Source organism: Haliaeetus leucocephalus, unplaced genomic scaffold (genome assembly GCF_000737465.1).
Source record: "Haliaeetus leucocephalus isolate CR32 unplaced genomic scaffold, Haliaeetus_leucocephalus-4.0 Scaffold184, whole genome shotgun sequence".
Classification (NCBI taxonomy): Eukaryota; Metazoa; Chordata; class Aves; order Accipitriformes; family Accipitridae; genus Haliaeetus; species Haliaeetus leucocephalus.
This window is the reverse complement of record NW_010972620.1, coordinates 11,126,579-11,146,328: the sequence shown is the minus strand read 5'-3', so window position 1 is coordinate 11,146,328 and position 19,750 is coordinate 11,126,579. Positions and strand designations below refer to the sequence as shown.

The 19,750-nt window shown below is 63.5% G+C and overlaps 2 protein-coding genes across 2 annotated transcripts; one reads left to right on the top strand and one right to left on the bottom strand.

Moving 5' to 3' along the window:
• Nucleotides 1-865: 865 nt before the first annotated feature.
• Nucleotides 866-5,910, top strand: LOXL4 (lysyl oxidase-like 4). Its single transcript, XM_010564876.1, has 14 exons — nt 866-1,145; nt 1,343-1,521; nt 1,667-1,878; nt 2,446-2,484; nt 2,609-2,843; nt 2,977-3,157; nt 3,427-3,581; nt 3,880-4,047; nt 4,251-4,413; nt 4,547-4,790; nt 5,055-5,170; nt 5,269-5,405; nt 5,616-5,727; nt 5,840-5,910. The coding sequence occupies exons 1-14, from the start codon at nt 866-868 to the stop codon at nt 5,908-5,910; spliced, it is 2,292 nt and encodes a 763-aa protein (XP_010563178.1).
• A 2,208-nt stretch (nt 5,911-8,118) lies between these two features.
• Nucleotides 8,119-13,446, bottom strand: R3HCC1L (R3H domain and coiled-coil containing 1-like). Its single transcript, XM_010564875.1, has 6 exons — nt 13,159-13,446; nt 9,257-9,432; nt 9,087-9,157; nt 8,874-8,969; nt 8,552-8,692; nt 8,119-8,371 (listed from the first exon to the last, which is right to left on the bottom strand). Exons 1-6 carry the CDS (start codon nt 13,348-13,350, stop codon nt 8,316-8,318), a joined length of 732 nt encoding a protein of 243 aa, XP_010563177.1. The 5' UTR covers nt 13,351-13,446; the 3' UTR covers nt 8,119-8,315.
• Nucleotides 13,447-19,750: the final 6,304 nt, after the last annotated feature.

The window sequence follows — 19,750 nt, the reverse complement described above, 5'->3', positions numbered from 1 at the left end:
CCCGGGGGGGGGGGGGAGGGCGGGGGGGGGGCGGGGCAGGGTGCAGGGCTGGGCTCCAGGCACGGTGCGGGGGGGCCGCGGCCAGGCTGGGCAGCGTGGGCCCCCACCCGGGGCGGCCCACCCCACCACACCATAAAAGCAGCAGCGGGCGGTGCTCAGCAGCAGGAGAGCTGCTGGAGGCCGGTGTGAGCCAGCGCCGCGTCCCCTCGCCACTGCCTGCCCCACGCTGCTGCCTGTCCTCCTCCGTCACCCGCTGCCAGGGTGAGTGCCGAGGATGGCCCCGGAAGGGGGGTTCTGGGCACCTGGGGGAGGGGGGCAGCAACCCACTAGTGCTCTGAGTGGGGATGCAGGGGGAGAGGTGGGGTGATGGGGGACAGGGGTTGTGTGCAGGATGGGGAGGGGACCCTGGTGTCCGGCAGAGGGTTCACATTGGGGATAAAGGGGGGCTCTGTGGGACCCCCACCCATGGCCCGAAGCATGGGGCAGGCAGGAACCAACAGGGGCAGGGCAGCATTTGTGGGGCTGCCCGTGGCTGTTGGCAGCCAGGGCTGAGTGTGGGGCTGTGGGTACCTGGGAGGGCTGTGCCAGGGCTGAGGGAGCCCAGTGAGGGGCAGGTGGGTGTGGGGCTGGGGCTGAGCCCCAGGGTGGGGGATGCTGTGAGCTGTGCATGGCAGGGACCAGCCCCAGCATCCCCCGCAGCACAGGGACAGGGATGTCACCACTGTGTGAGGGGGCATCATATCCCTCCACCATCACCCAGCTCCTGGGGCATGTGGGGGGGGGCTGCAGCAGCACTCCCCACCCTGCCATGGTCCCCAAGGGCTCAGCGGCAGGCTGTCCCCAGGCATCCCACCCCAGGACCACAATGGTGATGCCAGCTGCTGCTAGACCCATCCTGCTGCCGCTGGTGCTGCTGCTGTGCTGGGTGGCCCCCAGCGGGCAGGAGCCAGCCCCGGTGCAGCTGCGGCTGGCGGGGCCGCGGGGGCCGGCCGGGGAGGGCCGGCTGGAGGTGCTGTACCAGGGGCGCTGGGGCACCATCTGCGACGATGGCTTCGACTTCCACGCGGCCACCGTCGCCTGCCGGCAGCTGGGCTACACCGCGGCCGTCACCTGGACCCATAGTGCCACCTACGGCCAAGGGGAAGGTAGGGGGCAGGTGGGGAATGGGGTGGCAGGGGGTCCTGGTGAGGGCAGTGTGCTTAGCGCTAGCTGGGGGAGCCTGCCCGGGGGGCTGTGGGTGCAGGCAGCCTGCGGAGGGCACTGGATGTGGCCCATGGTGCTGGGGAGGGAGATGAGGACCCCCCCAAACCGTGACCCCCAGCCCTGCGTGTGTGTCCCCCAGGCCCCATCTGGCTGGACAATGTGCGGTGTGGGGGCAGCGAGGGGTCCCTGGCAGAGTGCGTCCACAACGGCTGGGGCACCAGCGACTGCCACCATGGCGAGGATGCCGGCGTGGTGTGCTCGGGACAGCGCCTGCCCGGCAGACCCCCCCAGGCCACCACCTCTGGTCACCTGGGAGAGGTGAGAGGGGGGCCATGGGGTTCCTCTGTGCCCAGCAGGGTACACCAGGGGGACTGGAGCAGGTGCCCTTCCCCTTGTCCCCATCCTGAACACCCTGCCCTCGATGCTGGAGCCCCTGTGCCCACCCCTGTGCCCACCGCAGCAGGTGCCGGGGCTGAGCCTGGAGGAGGTGCGGCTCAAGCCCATCCTGGCGCGAGCCAAACTCAGCATGCCGGTGATGGAGGGTGCTGTGGAGGTGAAGCACAACGGGCGCTGGAGGCAGGTGTGCGATGCTGGCTGGACCAGGAACAACAGTCGCGTGGTCTGCGGGATGCTGGGCTTCCCCCGGGAGAAGCATGTCAACACCAGCTTTTACCGGTAGGAATGTGGGAGACCTTCATCGTAGCCATGGTGCATGTGGGGCAGGGTGCCTGGCTGAACTTGCTGTGGGGGCAAGACACCAGGGGGTGTCAGGGAAGGGATGCACATGTGGGTGCTTGTGCAGGGTGCTGGTATGGCCTCTCCATGCCTGGGTCCCCTTCTTGGGGCCTCGACGAGGGGAAGAGCTGGGCTCAGCAGCAGCCAAGGGTCTGTGGGGACGGTCATCAGCCGGTGCTGGCAAAGTGTGGGTGGAAGGAGAGGAGAGGCAAGTGGCCATGGGCCCCTCCACCCCTGCCTCGGGCTGGGGCTATAAATGCAGCCTGTAATGAGCCCCTGCCGGTGCCAGGAGTCACGCAGTCCCGCCGGGGCACGGCACAGCCGGGCTTGGCGTGGTAATTACCAGTGGGGAGAGGACCTGTCCTCATCCTGCCATGCTGTGGGAGGACCCCACAGCTCCAGCTCCTGCCACGGGGTGCTGGTGAGGGCAGGGATGATGGGGTGGGGGTCTGGAGCCCTGCAGGGTCAGCATGGCCCCCCTGACCTCCTGGCTCCATGCACCCACAGGAAGCTCTGGAACATGAAGCTGAAGGACCCCAACTCCAGGTAGGGCTCAGCCCTGGGCAGGGTGGGCAGGAGCACCCTGGGTGGGCACCCAGCGCGGGTGTTGGGTAGGGGAGAGTCTCTGGCACCCAAGCTGATGCTGGTCCCTGCTCCTCTCCCTTGACAGCCTGAAGACCCTCAGCCAGAAGAACAGCTTCTGGGTCCACAAAGTGCGGTGCCAGGGCACGGAGCCCCACCTGGCCCGCTGCCCCACACAGGTAGCCCCACCGGCCCCCCGCCAGCAAGCCTGCCCCCACGGCATGCACGCCATCGTCAGCTGCCTCCCTGGCCCTACCTTCCAGAAGGGCATGGGCAAGGGCAGGAGCAAGACCTCCCCAGGAAAGGTGAGCCCTGGCATGGACCCGCACCCCATCCTGCTGACGGAGGGTCCTGGAGCCGGGCAGCACCCGGCCACCCTGTTTGCACTTGTGCCCGTGGTGCAGGCAGGCAGCTGTGCCCTGGGGACACTGACCGTCTGCTCCCCATGCCCAGGTGCTCCCAGTGCGACTGCGAGCGGGCACCCATGCCGGTGAGGGCCGGGTGGAGGTGCTGCGCCACGGGCAGTGGGGCACCGTGTGTGACAAGCAGTGGGACCTGGCCGCGGCCAGCGTGGTGTGCCGGCAGCTGGGCTACGGGACAGCGAAGCAGGCCCTGGTGGGAGCCCAGATGGGCCAAGGTGAGGCGGGTGGCGTGGCAGGGACTCAGGGTGCCACTGGGCTTGGGGGGGCACGATGGGGAAAGCCCCTGGTTTACTGGGTGCTGGTGGAGCATCCTGGGATGTCCAGGCAGCTCCAGCCTGCACTGCGATGAGGCTCCCCTGGCTGTTCCTGCCACGGGCAGCCCTGTTCCCATAGGGAACGCCCAGTCTGGGGAAGGAGGGCGGGAGTCCTCCCTGCTCCATGATGGGCACGAAGCAGGGAGCGCTGACCCTCCCCCCTGCTTCAGGCCTGGGGCCCATCCACATGAGCGAGGTACGGTGCACTGGCCACGAGCAGTCCCTGGGCGAGTGCCGCTTCCAGGACGCTGAGCGGAGCGGGTGCCGGCACGAGGCTGATGCCGCCGTCCGCTGCCATGTGCCCCACATGGACTTCCAGACCCAGGTGAGCCCCTGCCTCCTCCCCAGAGCCTGTGGAGCCCCATTGCACAGCCCCTGCGCCCCAAGCTCTGTGCCCAGTGTGGATGCTCAGAGCAGTCCCGGGGTGGCCCATGGGTCAGGGGAACACAGAGCAGCACGCTGATGGGGTTCTGCAGGATGAGCCGGTGGCAAAACTGGTCCTGTGGGGAGGAAAGGAGGAAAAGGAACGTGAGGAAGATGTTCAGCTGGATGCATGGGGCTGTGCTGGGTGGGAGGGCTGGGGGTCTGCCCCACGCTCCAGCTCAGCCCCTCTTTGCCCGCAGGTGCGGCTGGCTGGGGGCCGCAGCCCCGAGGAGGGTGTGGTGGAGGTGCTGGTGCCGGTGCAGGGGCGGCTGCAGTGGGGCGCAGTGTGCGGTGCACAGTGGGGGCTGAACGAGGCCATGGTCGTCTGCAGGCAGCTGGGGCTGGGCTTTGCCAGCCATGCCCTCCAGGTGAGCGGGGTCCCAGCCTGGGGCCTGGGCTGCGAGGGGTCCAAGAGGACGCGTGGCATAAGCGTGGGGCTCTGGGAGGGGACAGCCCAGGGGGACAAGCCCTGGTGGCAGTGCTGGGGCAGGGGAGCTGGCAGGGGAGGCAGGGTGGGTGCTGGCAGGGGGTGCGAGGGCTGGTCCGAGCTCTGCGCTCCTCCTCTGCCCAGGAGACGTGGTACTGGGCAGGCAGCCCCGACGCTGCCCAGGTGGTGATGAGCGGGGTGCGCTGTGCCGGCACCGAGCTGGCCCTCCAGCAGTGCCAGCGCCACGGCCCCGTCCACTGCCCCAGTGGTGGGGGACGCTTCTCGGCAGGGGTCACCTGCACCGCCCGTGAGTACTGGGAGCCCACGGGCTACCGCTGGGTGGGAGCACCCCCTTCTCCTGGCACAGAGAGCCGGGGCGGGGGGAAGCTATGGGGGGTGGGGATCGCCTGCTCCGTCCCCACTGATCCCCTCTGTGCCAGATGCCCCGGACCTGGTGATGAACGCCCAGCTGGTGCAGGAGACAGCCTACCTGGAGGACCGGCCGCTGGAGCTGCTGTACTGCGCCCACGAGGAGCGCTGCCTCTCCCGCTCCGCCGACGACATGCACTGGCCCTACGGCCACCGCCGCCTCCTCCGCTTCTCCTCCCAGATCCACAACCTGGGCAGAGCCGATTTCCGACCCAAGATGGGGCGCCACGCCTGGACCTGGCACCAGTGCCACCGGTGAGTGGCCCGTGGGCAGGAGCTGGCAGGGAGCTGCCCTCTCCCCGGGCCAGGCAGGGCATGGTGGCAACCGTCCCACAGAGGCTGGCCCACCCGGGGTAATTGGCAGCGTCTGCACTGGCACTGTCATTACAGCTTTATTTGGCTTCAGGGCTGTAATTTGCTCAGAGCCTCTGGGTGCTGCCCGCTCCCAGCTGGGCGGCTGGGCCGGCTGCGTGGTCCCTGGCCAGGCACCGGCCTCGTGCTCAGCCCCTGTCCCTGCAGGCACTTCCACAGCATCGAGGTCTTCACCCACTATGATCTGCTGACGCTCAATGGCTCCAAGGTGGCCGAAGGGCACAAGGCCAGCTTTTGCCTGGAGGACACCAACTGCCCCGAGGGTAGGTGCCAGCTGCAGAGCTGCCAGCAACCCCCCCACCTCCTGCTCCCAGAGGGGGACTCTGCCTGTGCCCTCTCTCACCTCCCCTCCCTCCCACAGGGCTGCAGCGACGCTTCGCCTGTGCCAACTTTGGGGAGCAGGGGGTGAGCGTGGGGTGCTGGGACACCTACCGCCACGACATCGACTGCCAGTGGATTGACATTACTGACGTGCCGCCGGGCAGCTACACCTTCCAGGTATGGGGATGGAGGGGCAGGGGGGGCACTGAGCCACTGGAGCTCAGGGCTGGGGGCCACCCTCCATGGGCACCACCAGCACCCCTCACCCTGCACATCGGGGTGCTGCTCTGCACCCCACGGTGCATGCCGCGGCCCTGCCTGGCCAAGGGACAGTGGCACTCTGGGGGGCCCAGCAGTGACCCCAGCCCTGCCCCTTGCTCTCCCCAGGTGGTTGTGAACCCCAAGCATGAGGTGGCTGAGTCAGACTTCTCCAACAATGTGATGAGGTGCCGGTGCAAGTACGATGGGCAGCGTGTCTGGATGCATGGCTGCCACACAAGTATGGAGGGATGGGAGCAGAGGGGGCACTGTGGGCAGGGCAGGGGGGAGGCAATGGGGCTGGGGGTGCCGCAGGTCCTGTCCCCCCCACCCCATGCCATCACTGTCCCCAGGTGATGCCTATGGCGCCGACGTGGTGAACGATCTGGAGCGACAGGAGCGCCTGGCCAACAACCTTGTGTGACCCCCCCTCCAACATCGGCACGCTCCCAGCAGTGCCGCGGGGCAGCCCGGCTCCCATGCCCAGCCCCTGCGCCCCAGCAGCACCAGCCTGAGCTCAGGGACTCGAAGACTCTTGTATTTATTGATGCTGCTGCAGAAGATGGAGATGAGCACTGGGGCCAGAGGGGAGTGCCCAGCCCTGCGCTGCCAGTGGGACCTGCGAGAGGGGCCCAGTACCTCAGCAGCCCCCACCTCTGTGGCTCCAGTGCCTCCCAGGACGACTACCTCAGCCTGCCCGCCTGGCCCCCCCCGCCCCAGCAGACTCAGGACAGGACCTGGCCACTGCTACCTGTGCACCAGTCCTGTCCTCAATAAAGGTGCTGTGCAATGGGAGACAGGTGCTGTGCTATGGGAGAGGGGGTGCCCTTTATCACCACCACCATCCTCTGCTTCTTCCCCTGCGCTCTTCCCCACCAGGACCGTGAAGCCAGTTCCCAGCCAGGAACAACCCTGGTCTAGGTGATGCGTCCCCAGCCAGGCAGTGTCCCCCCTCTGCCACCCAGGGCCACCAGCTCGCCAGCTGCCTGCGTGTGGCCTGTGCCAAGTGGCTCCGGCTTGCCGCCAGCAGTCCCCACCAGCCAGGGCACCCCGGCCCTGAACTGGCTGACCCCATGCACACAAAGGGACTCAGCCAGCTCTGTGGCAGCTCGGGCTGGCAGCCAGCCCACTGGCCGCTGTGGCTGCAGCCACCGTGCCGTGCTTTCCGAGGCTGCCCTGGCAGCTTCCCAGCCCCAGGAGCAGGGATGGGCCTGCTCTGCGCCTTGAAGCACTTGCTCCTGGGCACAGGGTGAGGACACAGGGGACACCGTGCCCTTGCTCTCTGTGTTTCTTTCCTCCTGTGGTTTCCAGCAAATTTTTTTAAAGGAAATAAAAGGGAATTTTTGCCAGCCACCCACACTTTGTACTGCCCAGCCCCCAGTGAGCCAGCTACCAGGCTGTGCCACCCCTCTCCTTGCACAGCCCTGCTTGTCCCCACCTTGCTGGCAGACACCAACCCAGGGTGGGGGGCTGCCAGCACCCACCTTGGCCCTGCACAGCCAGGACAGGGTGGGTTGTTCCCACACATGACGGTCCCCACATGCGGAGGAGCTGCCGGGAATGGCGGTGACGTGCTGGGGTGGCCCGAGGCCAGGGGCCGTGGCGAGGCACATGCCAGCAGAGGCTCGCTCCGCTGTGGTCGGGGTTCAAGGGATGCCGGATGGTGGGGAAGATGCTTTCCACGTGAGATTAGCTTCGCACCCTGACATTTCCACCGGCAGAGCCACGAGTGGCTGGGACAGCTCCCAGCTGGCAGCACCACCGGCACGGGGGCAGGCAGCCACCGCCATGGGGTCGTGACCGGCTCCACCGCCAAGCTGGGGGACAGCCAGGGGACACGGGGCAGCCGCACGAGCCCTTCAGCGCAGGCTGGGGCGAGGCAGCCGTGACCAAAACCGCAGGCGGGGGTGGCGGAAAAGCACCGTCCCCGTGCCCACCCGCTGCAAAGAGCACGGGACCCCCACAAACTGTGGCCCCGAGAGTTTGAGGGGTTACAGGGTGGGAGTGCTGAGGCACACGGGGCTGTTTCCCGGATGCTGAGGGATGATGCAAAGCAGAGGAACCAAAGGCAAGTCCCAGCCGCCTGCCCGCGCCCCCGCACCGGGGCAGGGCAGGAAGCCCCCAGCCCGCCAGGGCCGGCAGCGCAGCCACATCACAGCCCCGCGCGGGGCCAGGAACGTGGCCCTGCCCGCGCACCGACAAGGGCCCCGCTGTTCGGGTGGCAGCTGCTCCGCGGAAGTAAACAGGGTCCCTGCCAGCACATTCCTGCCCTCCGCCCTGCCCGACCCCTCCTGCCTGCGCCCCCCCCCACCCACCGGGGACACCCACCACCTGGGAGGGGTGAGCAGCCCCACGGCGGCAGGGACCATGCGCGGCAGCCCCTGACACGCAAGCCCTCCCTGGCACTCAGGAGCACGGAGAGCCACAGCCAGGCCAGGCACAGTAAAATAAATGGTATTTATTAGCAAAATAAAGGACAGAAACTCTCGCTCGCAAGGCCCTGCCAGGTGTCCAGGGCCACCCCGCACGACCCTGCATGCTCGCTGCCGAGCTCCCCGCATCCCGCTGGCTGCTCCCGCTGCAGCAGGCAGCACCAGGGGTCCTGCCCCGGGCAGGATGGGCAGCGCTGCCTGACGGCGACAGCATCTGCACGGCACCAACAAACCTGCGCGCGTCCTGCTCAGCCCTTTCGGTGGAGCAGCCCAGTGCTTTTGGATGCGGTGCAGGATCCATCCCAGCTCTGAGACGCAGGGTGCCCTGCCTGCCCGCAGAGAAGGGCCCGGGCACCCCAGGGGGTTCTCAGTGGGGCTGAAGGTGCAGTCTTCCAGCTCAGTCCCGGCCCTCCCAGGCATCCTCCCGCTGCTTGTTCTCCAGGCGCTTCCTCTCTGCAGAGACAAGAGGAGGGTCAGCCCCATGCCTCCATCACCCCACAGCCACCCACTTCCCCGCAGAGGTTGCCGGAGCCCACCCTGGCACAGCCCCCTCCCACCCAGCACCCTGTGAGAAGGGGCATCCACGAGGAGGGTACCCCCACACTGCAGCCCCCCCAGGCATCCAAATCTCACCCCGGGCTTCTTGCAGCTTCCTCCGCTCAGCATCTCGCTGGGCTGGTGTCTGGTTGCTGCGTACCCCCAGGGCACCGATCACCAGCCGCCTGGCCAGGGCGGCCGATGTTTCAGGGCGCTCCTTGGCTGGCTGCAGGTAGTCTGGGTGAGCAGAGATGGGGGACATCAGTAGGGGCATCCTGGGAGGGATGGGGCAGCCGGCACGGCTCCGCTTAAGCACTGCGGAGCCGTGCCGGCTGCCCCATCCCTCCCCAGCTATTAGGATGAAGATGCTGCAGCACAAGCACCATGGCACAAGTCGGCACAGGGCAGCATCACTCACCAGCGTACGCCCTGGCTTTGGCTTTAGAGGCATGGGTGCCCTGGGAGAGTGGGCGCGTCTTCACCAGCAGGTGCTTGGTGCTGAGGGCATCGCGTGCTGCAGGGAGAGAGCAGCGGTGTCTGTGTGCAGGGCCAGACCCATGCCCACGATCTGGCTACGGGAGAGGCAGGGATGCCTCCCCTCTGCCTATCCCAGCCAAACTGGGAGCAGTACCTGTTATGGGGCTGGAGAAGATGCCCAGGGCATGTGTGTCATCCACCCACTTAATATCAAAGCCTTTTTTCCTGCCAGAGAGAAGGAAGCTCAGCAAGGCATCGGCACCAAGTGGGGAGGGGTCCGGAGCAGAGCCCAAGCAGGGGACGGGGCATTGCCAGCAGACTCACTGATAGCTGCAGAAGACACGCAGCAGGTCCTCAGTGCGGAAATCCGAGGGGAAATCATAGATCTCGATGACATGGGGCAGCTCGGCATCACTGAGGTCTGGTGCGGTGGGCTCGGCCCCATAGTAGTCAAAGCGGGGTGACTGCCGGCTCTCCCGGTGCTTCTCACCCCCCAAGAGCTGCAGGGGTGGGAAAGGCACAGCACTGAGCAACCCATGCCCGCCCATCCCACACCAGCTCCGAATCCATGGCAAGCAGTCCTCAGGAAGTTGTCCCACCCCCATGACCCACCCCAGCACTGCAGATGGATTCATGGCATTGAGATATTAGGAGTTATCGACCGGGGCTTTCATACCATGCACTTGCTTTTCCCATTACCAGCATCCCTTCACTTGCTGTGCTCTGCAGTCCCACCGGGGACACAGTAGGAATGACACTGCTGAGACAGCCCATGCACCTCCAAGCACACCCCTCCTTCCACAGTGACATGCTGACCTTAAATACATTTTGGGAACAACAAGGAGTGGGACAGCAAGGCCAGGAAGAAAGACTGACGTGTGCCCACCATGCAGGAGCACCAGGCTCAGCGTGCCCTGGCTTCATCACATGCACTGTAGCCCTTTAGGAAACGCAGCCCTTCGGCACCCCAGACACCAAGATGGAAAAGCCAGCACTCCCCTGAGGAGCAAGTTCTGGTGCTTAATCACATGCGCGGCTAAAATTTTATGCCTTATTTCTCATTTGAATTTGTCTGGCTTCGCTTTCCAGCCAGCAGTTTTTGTTCTGCCTCCCCGCTGGATTAAAGAGCCTTCAGTCCCTGGTCCCCTCCCCATGATGGCACTTACTCACGCTAATCAAGTCCCTTCTCAATCTTCTTCTTGATAAGCTAAGCGGGTTGTGCGTGTTTAGTATCTCACAGCGGGGCACTTTCTCCAGCCCTAAAAGATGATGGCTGTAGTGCTTTTCTACCTCTCCCATTTGTCAACCTTCATTTTAAAACATAGGCAGCAGTCTCCCACTGCCACGACACAGGGGTGCAGCCGCACCCTGCTCCCCTTCGCCCCGCAGCATCAGTGCCAGTGGGCACCACTTGCTGCACCTCTGCTTTCCAAACTGTGCCCTGCTGGCAGCCGAGGAGATTCACGGCCCCACTCCGGCTGTGACATGGGGCCAGGTGCAGTCCGAAGTCAGTGGTGGCTCCCCTGTCCCTGCTGAAGCGTGGGGCCAGCGCAGTGCCGGGGAGCGGGTACATAACTCAGCCGGGTTCCCAGCCCGATCCCCCAAGCGATCGTAGCAGAGCACACCACGGCTGGAAGGTTAGAGTCCATAAATCCCAGCCAGCTCAGTCAATAAAAAGTGCTCATTCGAACAATTTTATGGGGAAGATGGATTCACGGCAGGTGAGGGGGTGCTGCCAGGGCGGCTGGATGCCAGCGGAGGGTAGAGCTGAGTTATGGAGCTCACGGGACAGGCTAGCACTGCCACCTGCCCCACCACCACCACCCATTATCCGAGCCCACCCTGTGGGCAGGGGACTCATCGGGCACCCCGTGCCCACTCAGGGGGAGTCGAAGGAGCCGTTCCCAGGCAGGATGAAGCCCTGCGGTGCTGCTTGAGGGAGCAAAGCACTCGGGTAGTGCCAGGCGCCGGGAAGATGATTAGAGAGCAGGAGCACAGAGTGCCGGAGCGGTCCTTGACCTTCACAAATCACAGAGTGTGGTGGGGCGGCAAGGGCGGGAGCCGTCTGGCAGCCGGGCTCAGCCACACAGCAGGCACGACTCAACAGGTCCCCCTGCGCTGCCAGCCTGGGCACGCAGCGTGCCTGCAGCCCCCCAGCCGTGGGGCAGGGCAGGGAGCGGGAGCTGGGGTACAGACCCCAGCCCTGGCAGGCACCCGGCACTGGGAAGGGTCTGCTGAGGGATGGACAGACGGACAGCGGAGGTGGGAAATGAAGCCTGCCTGTCATGCCTCGCGGCTCTGTAAAGACGCACCCTCACCAGAGCACGTTAGAGGGGTCCGTGGCCGCTCGCTTACACTCCCGCACACTTGCCGGGAGCGCACCTCCAGGGCTGGAGGGGAGGTGTGCGCTGGCGCGCACGCACCGCAGCCCCCGGCACGCATGCACCACGGCCCCTGCCCCACCATGCCGGCTGATGGAGAGTCCACCAAGCTTGCAAGGAAATGGTTGCAGTGCTTAATTACCCTCTGCGTTCAACCTGAATTTGTCTGGTTTCAGCTTCCAGCCAATGGATCTTGCTAAGGTGTTTTTTCCTGCTAGATTAAAGAGCCGTCCCCTATCAGAAATCTCTCCTCCACACAGAACGTCATAAATCTTGCTCTCTGCCGGCTATCCACAGCGCATAAGGATTCGGTTATGAGGAAAAACGCTACTAATTTTCTTGTCTTTTTTTGTTAATTAACAACAGCTCCATCTCCCCAAGAGCCTGTACCCTCCCTGAGCAGCCGCATCCACCTGTCGAGAGCTCGGAGGGCTTGGGAAGCACCAGGCTCAGCATGCGAATCTGCAGGGGGGTGAAGATGGCAACTTTTAAGTGATAAATCCCTTTTTCAGGTTCTTATTCACCCATTTTGGGAAGCTCCTGGGAAAGCTCAAACTTTGCTCAGAGCTTGTGCACAGGGGAGCTAACACGGATGCTCCAGAGCTGTTTGCAGTTAGCACCAGTGCTGCATGGCACAACCTTGCCTGCAGCATCCTACGGCCGCAGCGTAACACTGGCCCTCCCTGACCTGCCTCCCCAGCGGGGCCAGGCAGCCGCTCTGCTGTGCCTGCAGATGAAGCCGTGCCCCCGTGCCACCCCACGGAAAGCCAGTGCCAGTGCCACATCTGCCAGCTGCCATCGGAGCAGCAACGCTGTCCCCATCGCACCGGCACTCACCGCAACCTCCTGGCTGGAGGGTGGGGGACCGCAGCTGTGGGGAGCACAGCCTGGCAGGGATGGAGGTACGCAAAGCTCTTCCACATCACCCTCTGAGCAGCCCTAGAGGCAAGCCTTGCCTGCCCCACACCCTGTCCCAGCCCCACACCAGGTTTGGCAAGGGCATGCCAGCCTGAGCATGGCCCCATGGACAAGGTGGGTACCAGTGCTCCTCAGTAGTGATGCTCTTGATCTCATCCCTTCCCAGAAGCTGTTATCAGGCACCATCCACCACTTCACACCCTGCTTCCAGCCCGGGGTGGACGGACGCTGGCTGTAACAATATTAGCGCTGTTTGTTACATTGGGCACATTAATGTCATTCGGAAAATTACTGGTTTGACGCTACTGATTTAAAATGCAATAAGGGATATCCAGCCTCACTGCAGAAGCCGAGCTTTCCTCCCGAATGGCAGGAAAACGGTGTGGGTCCCGGTGCTAAGTAGCTAATTGTAGTAAATTCAGCCGCACGTGTGCAGGAGGGGATGGTAATGAGCCACAGCTGATTAAGAAGCCATAGTTTCAAGGAAACTTCCCGTTGCTATTTCAATGGGAGCCCATACGTCTCAGCCCATTTCTTTATCACCAGCCCCAGTTTCACGAGGGCGCAGTTGCAGTTTACAGCGCTCGAGCAGGTTTTACTGGGTGCGCTTTATGTACTATAGAGAGAAGATCTCCCCTAGCCTTCACTGGCACCAAGGGACAGGATGGGAACCACCCGGGGGGGGGACAAGGTGGAGATCCCAGGAGTTTTGGCACCGCAGGCAGCTCCTGCCCTCAGGGATGGCTGGCAGTGACAGCAGGCAGCACAGCCAGGCTGGCCGCGTGCTCCGAGTGCAGCCTACCCCCTATGCACCCACCCCAGAGGACACGGGGACAGCCGACCCCCACAGACCCCTGTCCCTGCATCCCAGCAGGCAGCAGCCACTGTCCCTGCAAACCCCCATGGGCGCCAGCTCGCAGGACGTACCTCCTCCAGCAGGCGTGGGTCCAGGCAGTCCCCGTCGTCATTGAACAGCGCGTCCCAGCTCTCCTCGGCACCTGGGCTGGCCTGGCTTGGCGTCCCGGCACTGGCCTGCTCTACCTTTGGGGAGCCGCTGTGGAAACCTCCCTTTTCCTCCTCGGCCTCCTGGCTGCACCGGTGCTGCTGCGGTGAGCCCATGTCCTCGCCTGCCCCTGAAGGCTCCTTGGCCCAGGCCGCTGGTGAGAGACCCTCTACGCCGCAGCACAGCAGCTCCAGGTGTGGCGGGGGCTCGCGGCTCTCTGGGGGTGCCCTCTCTGACGCTCCGCTTGCCGGCTCCTCATCAGCATCCAGCGGGCCACTCTCAGCCCTGGCACTGCCATCTGTGCAGGCAGGAGTGCTGCCCACTCCCTCCGCAGCAGGCACTGGGTCACCCTCCCCACCGGGATGCCCGACACCGGCAGTGTTCTCCTGCTTGCCAGGCAGGAGCTGGGACAGGCTGACAATGCCCTGCCCTGGGGTGCTCTCCCCTGGGAGCGCTGGCACGTCACCCGCACCACCTCTCGAGCACCCGGGTTCGCAGCTGGCTCCTCTTGGTGCATCCAAGGTGCTCTCCCTGGCAAGCTCAGCCGTGCCTCCCCACCTCTCCTCCTCCTTCGGCACCCCAGCAGCACAGCTCTTGCTCTGCCCTGCCAGGAGAGACTCCCCACACTCCCTGTCCTCCTCCTGGGCTTTCAGAGCTGCAACCTCCCATGCCAGCCCGGGTGCACTGCCCTGGTTGCTTGGCCCTGCCAGCTGCAGGACACCCTCTCCTGGGTGCTGGGAGACGTCCCCAGCTGGATCCGGGGTGCTGTCCCCTAAATGCTCTGACACGCCACTCAGCCCTGTCCGACACACCAGCATTGGGATAGCAGGGGGTGTTGGGCTAGTGGGGTTGCCCCCAGGCTCAGGGGTAGCCTCCATGGCCCCAGGCTGGGCACTCGGTGGGGATGGAGGGTCAGGCTCTGTCCTCATCATCCGGTGGCTGCGGCTGAGCTCCCTGAGTCCTTCATCATGGGATGCTTTGTCCTGCCCGTCCCAGGGCTGGGCAACAGCCGGATCTGAGCACGGCTCCCGCACGCTGGGTGATGCCCCCGGGCCCCTCGGCACAGCAGGGCAGCTGCCTCCCGGCCTCCGGCAGCACCCAACAGAGGCTGCCCGCGGCTCCTTTGGGCCAGCGTCCGCCTTGCTCTCCCTTCTCACCGCTCTGCCCGCCTGTGTCCTGGCACGGGGGCTTCGCCTCTGCCCCTCGCCGCTGCCCCGGCAAGCATCCTGTGCCAGGCGGTGGTTCTCAGGCTCCTGGCGATGCCCGGCCAGCGTGTCACCCACCACTTGCGCCGCTCTCTCCCGCCGGGCTTTGGGCACGTAGAGGGCCATGTCGGGCTTCCTGTGGCGCGGCCGGCCACCCTCCGTCTCCTGCTGCATGGTGCCACCACTGCCTGCCAAGGAGAGACAGCGTCACTTCCCTGCCCACATCCCAGTGGACCCACAGCCGGGCACGTGGTAGGCAGCCCCTGCCCAGGTCAGTGGGTCGGGGTCCCAGCCTGGCACCCACCCTCGCTCCCACGGCAGCTGGTGCACAGCGATGGATAGCAGAGACCCAAAACTGCCCCCATGTAGAGGCTCTACAGATAGGGTTTGGCACCCGGAGCACCCCACAGCCCTACAGCCTTTGGTGGGGTGTACCGGGCTTGGGGGAAGGAGGGAAACCCTGCCAGCATCACAGGGATGTCTGCCCCGCTCCAGCAGCTAGTGCCTGGGACCCCCCAGCCCCAGGGGCCAGCAGCCGCGGCCGAAGCAGGACACAGAGCCCTTGCACCATTCATGCATCAAAAACCGCGGAGAAGCCCGCAGCAGCCGCGGAGCACCAGAAACCAAACCCGAGGCCAGGGACACCCCGGCGCGGGACCACAGCTGCCACCTGGGCACGCCACAGCCCTGCTCACCTGCTGCCCCGTCCCGGCAGAGATTTATTTTTCATCATCTTTGGCAGCAGCAGGCACGCCACGAGCTGCCAGGCCCCCCTGCCCCTATAAATATGCATCAGGCAGGGTTTATGGAGACGGATGGCGTGGGGGGCTGCGCTGCGGTTGAGGGGAAGGCAGAGCGGGGCCGGGCTGGGGCCCCGTGATTAATCACTGCCCACTCTGTTTAGGGGGATTCATCACAGGCCGCTGTCAGGTAAATCACTGGAAAAACACCTCTTCAGTAATTAATGTGAAGTGACGGATGGACAGCCCCCAGGCCCATTAATCTGGACCATCAGCGCCGACCGAGATTATGAATGTCAGGATGCATAAACTGCCGGCGGATCAATAGGGCCAGGAACCCATCCAAGGCTCTCATTTCCGAGGCACCTCCGGTACATTAGCCTCCCCTCCACGCAGCCCCCAACCGAGGCGCGAACACTCCCCGCGGCCCCTCACCGACAGCCGGCAGCGGTGCCGGGAAGGCGAGGGGAGGCCAACCACCGGCTGGAAAGCGGCCGGGGCTACCCGTGCCGCACGGCATCATCCCCTCCTCCTGACGGACAGACGGACGGACGGCTGCCTCGGCATGATGGATGGGTCTCTCACAGCTCTCTGGAAACTGCCGGCAAGCCTGGGCAAGGCAGTGCTCCCCAGCACCACCGCGGCGCCCGTGCCTGCACCTCGTGCCGCGGAGGTGGGCAGCAGCGCACCACGCTCCTGCCCACCTCCGCGGCACGAGGTGCAGGCACGGGCGCCGCGGTGATGCTGGGCACCGTCCCGGGGCTGCCCCCAACCATTTTTCTGTCTCCGCAGCTCTTGTCATTTTTTTTCCCTCTCTTTGATACACTAATTTTGCTGGCAGAACGATCCCCTTTATCTTTATCGACCGCGAGAAAGGAACGTATCCTACAAACCCTCCAAGGTCTGGATTAGTCATTTTTCAACACCGAGGCGTTATACATTTTCTTGCCAAGCACAGCCCAGGTGCCGGGGGGGGCGGGCCAGGAGGCCCCCCGGCACCATTTCCAACCACACAGAGCTTCCAAGTGCACCGAAGCACATTCTGCTAAAGGACTTTTCCCTGCCAAGCCCAGAGTCTCAGCCCATGGGACATCACCGAACACCCTGGGGGGATTGTGGATGTCCCCAGGGCTCTGCTTCTGGAGAATTGCCAGCACTGTGAGCAGCCAGGAGCAGCACTGCTCCACGCACATCCCAAGTCACCTCCAAGAAGGGCCTTTGCACGCAGGATTTATGGGCTCCTCGAAAGCTTGCCGTTCACCTTGCCTCACCCTCCAAAGCAGATGGTGCGGCATTAGCCAGACGGCTGGTGCTGGGAGCATCCTCTCCCCGCACAGCTTTGCCTCTGCCTGCCACACTCTGCTGGGGAAGAGCCTCTTCCCGCAGCCTGGGGAGAAGCATGGTAAGGTGGTGGCTGGCCCACGCTGGCAGGGATGCTGCATCACTTTGTTTTTTCCCCACAGGGCAGCACAGCTCCTGCCCCCAGCCTATTACACACTTCATCGATGCCACGGCCACGCGTCGGCACCGACCGATTTCACGCTCCGGGAGGCAGAGCAACAGCCCTGGCTTCGGGTCTCATTCACACTACGCTGGGCAGGGCAACCCTGCCACTTCCAGACTCCAGAACCAAGCTCACCCCGCAAAGCCAGGCGGTGATGGGCAGCGCATCCCCAAAAGGGCCTGTGCTGCACCGAGTGCTACCCTGCTTTTCAAAGCCAGCTAGCAAAAAAGCTCAGCATTGTGGCACCAAGCAGTGAAAGGCAGCCCCAGACCGGGCACACCACAGTACCATGGTAAAAGTGGCAGTGGGAGCGCTGCCCAGCTGCCTGGCATGTAATGCTTGCCAGCCTGGCGCAACACAGCCTGGCATGGCCAGAGGGATGCTGGAGCCTCAGCCAGGAGGTGGCCAGAGCTCCCCGCGAGCACAGGGTCCCCTCGCACTGTGCTCAGGAACACGCTGCTCATGGGAAGCTTGTGCTCGTGGCATGAGTTTGTGAGGTCTCAGAGCAGCAGCCTGGGCGATGTGCCAGCCTGCATTTCTCCTCTAGCAACCATCTGCAGCAGAGACGGGCAGCATTTTCTCCCTGATTTCTCTCCTCCTCCTGTCCAGGGAAGGACCCCATGAACATCAGCAAGACAGGGCTGACCACATCACAGAGCCCACTTCACACTGCACAGCACATCGCCAAATTCCTCCATCATCTGCATCCCTGCCCGGTGGGTGAGGACACCTACAGCGCAGCTCCGACGGCAAAGCCAGGGCTGCTGCGAGCAGAGATGCCAGCCACGGTCCCGCTCGTGGAACCTGGGGACGGGCACGGATGCTGGGCTGCGGGGCTCACACAGAGCATGCCAGTTCCCGGAAAAGTTTCGGTGCCACCCAGCGCCCTCGCAGCAGGCTGCCGCATTTCCTGGCAGGGAGCTGTATTTTTAGCCTTCGAGGTTTCTAATTCCACTCAATCCATACTCCCGTCGATAGAGCAGATAACCTTAAAGCCTTGACGGTGAACGGGGATGGCAGCACCGGGGGACCCGGAGCCTTGGGGGACCACGCGCAGCCTCGGCATGCAGCTCGTGCACCTGCAATGTCACTCTTTACAGCCTGCTGCAGATTGGGCTCTTTGGAGGGGAAAAAAAATAAATATAATAACAAGACTAATAAAAAGGCAGGTACAAGGAGATTCTAAACAGCCCCGTTGGGGAACCCGCCACTCGCAGGGCTCATCCCATGCCAAGCACGTGCTGTGGCACGCTCACTGACTGCACAACACCGGCGCCCGGCAGCCCAGGTAAGGATTGTCAGAGGTTTTGGCTACCCTGCACCTCTCCTGCTCTCAGCAGAGCTCCAGCCCAGCCCACCCGGCTCACACAGCAGGCCAGGAAAGGACCTGGATACCTGGCAGGGAAAGGCAGAGCAAAGGCGAGAACACAGAGCTGCTGGCACAAGGCAAAGCAAAGCATTTAAAGGAGCGGAGAGCCGCGTCCCATCCGACGCCTGCCCACAGCCCCGCAGGCTTTAAGACGTCCCTGTCCCCTGCTGCCAGGAGAAAGATCCTCTCCAGCAGCCGAAGCAAACGCTGGCTATGCAAGGAGGCAGCGAAGGCGTCAAAGGCACTGAGAAAAGAGAGAGATTTCAATCATGCCTTTCATTTGCGATGCTCTTAGGAGATACCTGGAACAGATGCTCTTAGGAGATACCTGGAACAAGAGAAGGGGAACAGGGGGAGGATTTGTAAGTCAATAGTGTCCCCTCACAGCTGCAGGGGGAAAAAGGGACAACAAACCAGCAGAAGGAGTTAACAGCTGGAGGGCTAAGAGGAATACAAAGGACTTTACAAATATACCCAGGCAGAATCAGCACAAAAGTGAAAAGGTCTATTAATAAACAAGGAGGGAGAGAAAATTAATGATGGCTCAAAAATAAAGATGACTCAAAAGGGCAAAATTACTGTTTTTAACCAGAAAAATGCAAATGAGGCGGCAGCCTCACAAAAACAGCTGCAGGGAAAGCAAAAACAGCATCTCCACATAGACACAGTCACCTGGCCGGTGTGGCTGGTGCCTGAGACAAACTGATTAACCCACCAAAACATGCGCGGTGCTGGGAAGAAACCAGGGCCCTGGTGACAGGCAGAGCAAACCAGGCGCTGATTTTCTGTGCAAGAAAGGACAATAAAACCAGAGCCAGGGCAGGATAAACCCTGTGCCCATCCCCAGCACAGAATGTAATGGGCAGAGAAAGGAGCCTGCACACCCACCACGATGGGCTCCTGGATGAAGGATGTTGGCTTGCCCGGCAGGAGTTATTTCAGAAGAACTGCTGGACAAAGCTTTTGGATAAGGCAAGCAAGACGCAATTTAGCTAACTTCAAGGTATCGTTTTACACCACCTCCCAAACTTTCACTTGGATAGTGAATTGTAATTAAATTTGCAGATGATACTGAGCAGAGAAGTGTTGCAAACACTGGCCAGAGCAGAGCAACCATTCAAAGGATCCAAGAAATGTAGGCAGGAAACAAAGCGAGACCCAGTCTGGGAAAATGAGGGTAAAACAACCCAAAGCAGCTACATGGTGGGCAGGAGCAGCCTGGAAAGCAAGGCCCAGAGCCCTGTGGTGCACTCAGACCGGAAAGCAGGTAGCCAGGGTGACCACTCGAAAAAGTGCAAGGGGCAGAAGCCGGTCACTGGTGCCATGGGCCACCCCAGGGCTGTGACAGCCCCACAGCGGGCAGCACACTGAGCCCTGCAGGCGTCGTGAAGGATGGAGGGGATGCCGAGGGCAGGCAGGCAGCCGTGAAAAACAGTGTCCAGTGCCTGGGAGCACCAGGCATGTGTTTTACGAGCCATGGGAGCCTGGCACACCAAGTGCCCAGGGATGCTGTATAACTCCCCTGCCCTCGAGGGCTGTCACTGCCAGCATCACCCCATGACTCAGTAAGTTGCAGAGTTATGGGATCTGCAACGTGCCATGTTATCCGGGTGCTCTGGGGGCTGCATGGCAGCGGAGTGGGGGTCAGGGCTGGGACAGGGGGTGAGGGTTGGGGCTGGGGCAAGGGGTGGGGGTCAG

What these genes read in the sequence shown, in the direction of transcription:
- LOXL4 (XM_010564876.1), top strand. Translation starts at nt 866, where the DNA reads ATGGTGATGCCAGCTGCTGCTAGACCCATCCTGCTGCCGCTGGTGCTG. An exon ending in CACCTACGGCCAAGGGGAAG is followed by an intron (nt 1,146 to 1,342) that starts GTAGGGGGCAGG and finishes TGTGTCCCCCAG; the next exon opens with GCCCCATCTGGCTGGACAAT. An exon ending in CCTCTGGTCACCTGGGAGAG is followed by an intron (nt 1,522 to 1,666) that starts GTGAGAGGGGGG and finishes CCACCGCAGCAG; the next exon opens with GTGCCGGGGCTGAGCCTGGA.
- R3HCC1L (XM_010564875.1), bottom strand. Translation starts at nt 13,350, where the DNA reads ATGGGCTCACCGCAGCAGCACCGGTGCAGCCAGGAGGCCGAGGAGGAA. An exon ending in ACCCACGCCTGCTGGAGGAG is followed by an intron (nt 9,433 to 13,158) that starts GTACGTCCTGCG and finishes CCACCCCTGCAG; the next exon opens with CTCTTGGGGGGTGAGAAGCA. An exon ending in CAAAGCCAGGGCGTACGCTG is followed by an intron (nt 8,693 to 8,873) that starts GTGAGTGATGCT and finishes CTGCTCACCCAG; the next exon opens with ACTACCTGCAGCCAGCCAAG.